The sequence below is a fragment of the Chionomys nivalis genome, chromosome 3, assembly GCF_950005125.1.
Source record: "Chionomys nivalis chromosome 3, mChiNiv1.1, whole genome shotgun sequence".
In the NCBI taxonomy this organism is placed as follows: domain Eukaryota; kingdom Metazoa; phylum Chordata; class Mammalia; order Rodentia; family Cricetidae; genus Chionomys; species Chionomys nivalis.
The window spans coordinates 74,474,039-74,480,664 of record NC_080088.1 but is presented as its reverse complement, the minus strand read 5'-3'; the positions used below and the strand labels follow the sequence as shown (position 1 = coordinate 74,480,664).

At 38.5% G+C, this 6,626-nt stretch overlaps 1 protein-coding gene across 1 annotated transcript; it reads right to left on the bottom strand.

The window, feature by feature from the left end:
- Positions 1-4,501: 4,501 nt before the first annotated feature.
- LOC130871319 (olfactory receptor 2M3-like) lies at positions 4,502-5,443 on the bottom strand. Its single transcript, XM_057764673.1, has one exon. It carries the CDS (start codon positions 5,438-5,440, stop codon positions 4,502-4,504), a length of 939 nt encoding a protein of 312 aa, XP_057620656.1. The 5' UTR covers positions 5,441-5,443.
- Between the last annotated feature and the right edge of the window lie 1,183 nt (positions 5,444-6,626).

Below are 6,626 nucleotides of genomic sequence, written 5' to 3'. Positions count from 1 at the left end.
GGCTGTACACTAGGAACCACTTTGGCATTGCTTGTCATTGGAGAATAAAAATAGATAATGCCTAATAGGGTTCTGTAAGCCTTAGAAATTTTCATATCCTTAAATTTCTTTCTTATTTCATTCAGTTGTTTGTTTACCTTTTCTTTTTTGTGTGTTTAGGAATTTTTTTTATTTCTCTTACCAGTTTATTTTATTTTTTTATTGAAAAAAAAAATTTCTGCCTCCTCCCCGCCTCCCATTTCCCTCCCCCTCCTCCCACCCCTCTCCCCCTCCCCCCACTCCTCTTCTCCTCCCTCTCCAGCCCCAAGAGCAGTCAGGGTTCTCTGCCCTGTGGAAAGACCAAGGTCCTCCCCACTCCATCCAGGTCTAGGAAGGTGAACATCCAAACTGTCTAGGCTCCCACAAAGCCAGAACATGAAGTAGCATCAAAACCCCATGCCATTGTCCTTGGCCTCTCGTCAGCTCTCATTGTCCACCATGTTCAGAGAGTCCGGTTTTATCCCATGCTTTTGCAGTCACAGTCCAGCTGGCCTTGGTGAGCTCCCAATAGATCAGACCCACTGTCTCAGTGGGTGGGTGCACCCCTCGTGGTCCTGCCTTCCTTGCTCATGTTCTCCCTCCTTCTGCTCCTCGTTAGGACCTTGGGAGCTCAGTCCTGTGCTCCAGTGTGGGCCTCTGTCTCTATCTCCATCCATCGCTAGATGAAGGTTCTATGGTGATATGCAAGATATTCATCAGTATGGCTATAGGATAGGGTCATTTCAGGTTCCCACTGAACCTGATAGAAGAGAAAATGGGAAGTACCCTACAACACATGGGCACAGGAGATCGCTTCCTATGTATAACCCCAACAGCACAGACATTAAGGGCAACATTGAATAAATGGGACCTCCTGAAACTGAGAAGCTTCTGTAAAGCAAAGGACACTGTCACTAAGACAAAAAGGCAGCCTACTGACTGGGAGAAGATCTTCACCAACCCCACAACAGACAAAGGTCTGATCTCCAAAATATATAAAGAACTCAAGAAACTAGACGTTAAAATGCTAAATAACCCAATTAAAAGAATGGGGCACTGATTTGAACAGAGAATTCTCAACAGAAGAAGTTCAAATGGCCAAAAGACACTTAAGGTCTTGCTCAACCTCCTTAGCGATCAGAGAAATGCAAATCAAAACAACTTTGAGATATCATCTTACACCTGTCAGAATGGCTAAAATCAAAAACACCAAGGATAGCCTTTGCTGGAGAGGTTGTGGAGAAAGGGGTACCCTCATCCATTGCTGGTGGGAATGGAAACTTGTGCAACTTTGGAAATCAGTGTGGCGGTTTTTCAGGAAATTTGCGATCAACCTACCCCTGGACCCAGCAATACCACTCTTGGGAATATACCCAAGAGATGCCCTATCATATGACAAAAGCATTTGTTCAACTATGTTCATAGCAGCATTATTTGTAATAGGCAGAACCTGGAAGCATCCTAGATGCCCTTCAATGGAAGAATGGTTGAAGAAAGTGTGGAATATATATACATTAGAGTACTATTCTGTGGTAAAAAACAATGACTTCTCGAATTTTGCATGCAAATGGATGGAAATAGAAAATACTATCCTGAGTGAGGTAACCCAGACCCAAAAAGAAAATCATGGGATGTACTCACTCATAATTGGTTTCTAGCCGTGGATAGGGGCCACTGAGTCTATTATTTGTGATCCTAAAGAAGCTAAATAAGAGGGTGAGCCCAAGGAAAAACATATAGTTATCCTCCTGGCTATGGGAAGTAGACAAGATTGTCGGGCAAAAAATTGGAATCTTGGGGGTGGGGTGGGATGGGGGTAAGGGGAGATGGGGAGAAAAAGTGTGAAGGAGAGGATGGGGGAAACTTGGGGAAACGGGATGATTGGAGATAAAGGAAGGTTGGATAGGTGAGCAGGGAAGCACATATCTTAGTTAAGGGAGCCACCTAAGGGTTGGCAAGAGACTTGAACCTGGAATGGCTACCTGGTGCCAGGGCAATGTCCCCAGTTATTTCCTTGTTTACCTTTTCAAATCTTCATTATTACATCTGTTTGTATCTTTTGTATTCTTCGAACACATTGATAAATTGTTATTTCAAGTTTATTGTCTTTATGTCTTCTAAATAGCTTTCCTTAAAGAGCATTACTATGTGAGTAGTAATTTTTGGAGAGGCCATGCAAAATTTTTGTATACTTTTGGAAAGGGAATTCATCTAGAGTTAAGTGGTTGGTTGTACGTTTTGGTATGCACAACTTTCCAACCTTTGCTAAATAACCATTCAAATCTCTGTTTGCTCTTACCACAACTTGGAATGTTTTGGATCGGCTGGATAGTCTTGGGTCCATACAGCGGTGATGCACTTTTGTCTTATCAGAAAGAATTCTAGATCAGCTACATGTAAGTTTCACTTCTGACCACATGATGGCATGCTAATTATGAGTGAGTACAGCTAATAACTTCTCAATGATTCCTCACAAGCCAAGGGTGAATTGGCAGAGAGCTGGAGGTAGTTGTTATCAGTAAGAATCTCAGGCATTCAGCATAGAGTCTTCCACTGAGTTTACTGAATAAAGACAGAGGACAGCTCACTTGGAGAAAAACCAAGGGCTCAGGAACAGTGCTATCTGTTGGTTGTACAAATGGCTCAGCCCCCAGATCCTTCAGTGGTGGGGACTGGGACTTTGCAGGATGGGGTAGTACTAACCAATAGATACAAAAGTGGCTCAAACTGTAGATCCTCAGATGAGGAGCTTGAGCTCATGAAGGCTCAGGAAGGTGATGATGGTACTTGAGAGAAGCATACACAACTTACTTCAATCATCAATCCTCAGGTGTCAAGTGAAGGGGACTAGGGATGATAGGGGGTGAAGCAGCGCTATTTGAGAAGCAAGTAAATGATGTGCACACATATCTTGGGGGGTAGCTTGGGGATCTATTTTTGTTACATTTGAGACAGGATCTTCTTTTATATCCCAAGCTGGACTGAAACTCACTATAGAGCACAGGCTCTTCCGTTTGCCATGATCTCATGAGGAGACCTACTGCCTTGGAACCCCAAGTGGTGAAAGTTACTCCATGAACATTGAAGGTTATTTTTTAAAGCTAATCTAAAAGTTTTGGAGAAATTAGAAATGTTTAATCAATCTCCAAATTATACTTCAATCCATTAAAACTGAAAACATAGTGCTTTAAAGGATGTTTTGATGACTGAATTGAGTCAGTCATTTGGACTTTACAAAATTTCATCACATTTATGCCAGTTTAAGTTTTAAGCTACTGTATTTTTAAGTCTTTTTGGATGTGGTTCTATAAGATACCTTGTCAGTCTGAAGGAAGGATCAGTGACTCCCATGATATACACTTGCTAGTACTGTTTACATAATTCAACATCACACAAATCAGAACAAAGTAAGTTTTGGAAGGAAATGCAGATAAAAATTTGATTGACCTCAACTGATCCAAATATAGATGTCATCTCATCCAGGCTTGATCTAGCTAATTGTCAGGATTTAAATGAAGACCAAAGCATTACCTGAAGGCAAGTTCACATACCATGTTTAAGAAACATAATCCCAAGAGTCATTTAGATACAAACAAATTTAGTTATTTCAAGAATCGTGAGCTTCACATAAGACTTCACCCTTAGCAAATGTCTACATTTCATCCTCCTCAGACTACAATGGATATCACCAAACACTGTCACACAATTTTTGATAAAATATAAGTTAATTATATTCATGTTAATTTCTGACAGGTTTTTTTTCTAATAGAAACATAAGAATCTCTTTAATTTCATTTACTTTGATAAAATACTACTATCACAATGTGCCATAGCATTTAAGAAATATGCAGACTTTGGAAAACATAGACTTTTCTATTAAAATTCACTCTTCTATGTATAATATTAATGCCAGCTCTTCATTCTTCATTATTTTAAAGAAATATTTTTATTACAAATATACATGGTATGCTTAAGACTTAATATGTTGTGTCCCTGTTATATGTTGATGGTTGATTGCATTTATCTTCAGTATTAGACCTGAATACATATATAGAATTAATAGAAAATTAGTACCTTCCTTTTAGTAATATTGTAAGTTCAAAGTAGGCTGAACTCAATAGAAGAAACTGTCAAAGCTTTTTTTATGAGCAAGCACAGTGAGGGAAAAATATTTATTGTAGGTTAGATATTATTACTGAAAAAAATATAGGCCTGGCTACAAAAATAACTGACATATTTTAAAAATAAAAAAGTCAACTTATTTCATGAATTTAACTTTATGTGGTTACCATAAATCTACAATGATGAAAAATATAAGCACATAAAATATGCTTTTGGAGATAAGACATTGCTGTCTTACCTAGGTAAGTCTTGAACTCAATATATTCATCATGCTGAACTTGAAATCATAGTATTCCTTTTTTAATTTTTAAGCCCAACTACATAAAATACAGCTAAAAATAGAGCATAACAACCAACTAAGTCACACTGCAACCTTATTCATCCGTAATACTTTGAAGAATGCTCTGGCCACTTCTTTGTTGCGGAGACTGTAAATGAGGGGATTCAACATAGGAGTAAGGATGGTATAGAAAGCTGACACCATTTTGTCCTGATTAGGAGAACGACCAGAAGAGGGTCTCATGTAAATGAACATGGCTGCCCCATAGTACATTCCCACCACCACAAGGTGAGAGGAACAGGTTGCAAAAGCCTTGTGGCGACTCTCAGCAGAAGACATTCGAATGACAGCCAGAATCACACGAGTGTAGGAAGCAATAATGATTGTTACTGGGAAGATAAGCATAATTACACAGCAGAAAAATATCATCATTTCATATATCGACGTATCACTACATGAAAGAGTGAGCAGGGCTGGAACCTCACAGAAAAAGTGAGGTATTTCTCTGGCACCACAATACGAGAAGGACAATGCTGCTGCAACTTCTATTATGCCATCAACGGAACCAAGAATCCATGAGGAGGCAGCCATGATACCACAGATTTTAGGACTCATAAGAATAGGATACCTTAATGGATGGCAAATAGCCGCATAACGATCATAGGCCATTAATGCCAACAGAAAACACTCGGCTCCAAGCAGAGATACATAGAAGAATATCTGGCATCCGCAGTTAGCCATGGAGATGGACTTGTTCCCAGAGAGGAAGTTGAAGGCCATCTGGGGCACTGTGGTACAAATGAGCATGAGATCCATGAGGGAAAGTTGGCTAAGAAGGATGTACATCGGGGTGTGAAGTTGAACATCCAAGTAGATGAGAAGCACCATGATAGAATTACCCAAGATGGCCATGAAGAAGATACCCAGTGTGAGTGAAAAGAAAAAAGTATGAAGAGGGCTATGATCAAAAATTCCCAGCAGGATGAAGTCATAGCTGAAGGTCCAATTGTTCCATTGCATTGTGAGTATGTTCACTGTGGAGACAGAATAAACAATAAAGGTCACAATGTGTCATTGAAAGGTTCCATTATTTCCATCAAAGATTTGATATACATATGAAAAAATTGCGTCTTTGGGAATAAGCTATTTTACTTCATGATGGCAGTGATTAAAACTTACTTTTAAGTTCTCTTTTGCACTCTCTTTCTCTCTCTCATGCACACCAACATGCACACACATATGCAAATGCAAGCAGAAGAGTGCAAAGTTTTATTCTGTATTCAAGATTGACCTTCTACACCATGCCTGGCTTCATATGAATTTTATGCTCTAGAAGATTCCATGAAAGCACATATCAAAAGTCATGGAATGCAAGCCAAATGCAAGATTGAGGAAGAAGTCAATGTGCATGTATCTTTTCAGTCACCTCTTAATAATGATGAACACTATAACTACTTTTGTTTTCAAAACTTTTTTGTTATTCATAAAATTTAATTACATTTTTCTTTTTAATTTTTTAAATAAGTTTTTGATTATATTTTTGTATACAGTTATTTTCTTGTACATATATCTGTATGCCACATGCATTTAATGTCCTTGAAGGCTAGAAAAGAGCACCAAATACACTGGGACCTGAATTATAAATAGTTGTGACCTTCTATGTGGGTTTTGGGAATTGAACCTGAGTCCTCTAGAAGAGTGACCAATACTCATAAGCACTAAGTCATGTCTTCAGCCCCTGTATTATTTTTTAATATTTCAATTATTTCAATTTTCATACAATGTATTTTGAGTACAATCTATCCTTCACCTACACCTATAACCACCTTTCGCAGTCTCAGTTTCCTTTCCTATGCACTTTGAGTTTTCTTTTCTTTTTCATGAATTGAGTCAAGCTTGTTTTGCCCAAATAATCTTAGGAATGAGGCGTGCTCTGGCATGTAGTAGACATATCATGTGTCACATTATTGAACAAAACTTATCGTTCAGGTATTGGTGAGATTTTCTACACACATTCTTATCCTGTAATGAAGATTTTGTATGTTTTGACTTTCTACAAGTCTTGTGTAAACAGTTATAACTACTGTGAGTTTATATTGTATCTACTGTGTTATTTCTAAAAAACGCAATTTCCTAGATATTATTTACTGACTTCTATTCTTGAAATCTTTCTACCTTTTGTTCCATGAATCTCGGGGACACAGAT

Bases quoted from the DNA above. Each gene is read 5' to 3' on its own strand.
- LOC130871319 (XM_057764673.1), bottom strand. From the start codon at position 5,440: ATGCAATGGAACAATTGGACCTTCAGCTATGACTTCATCCTGCTGGGA.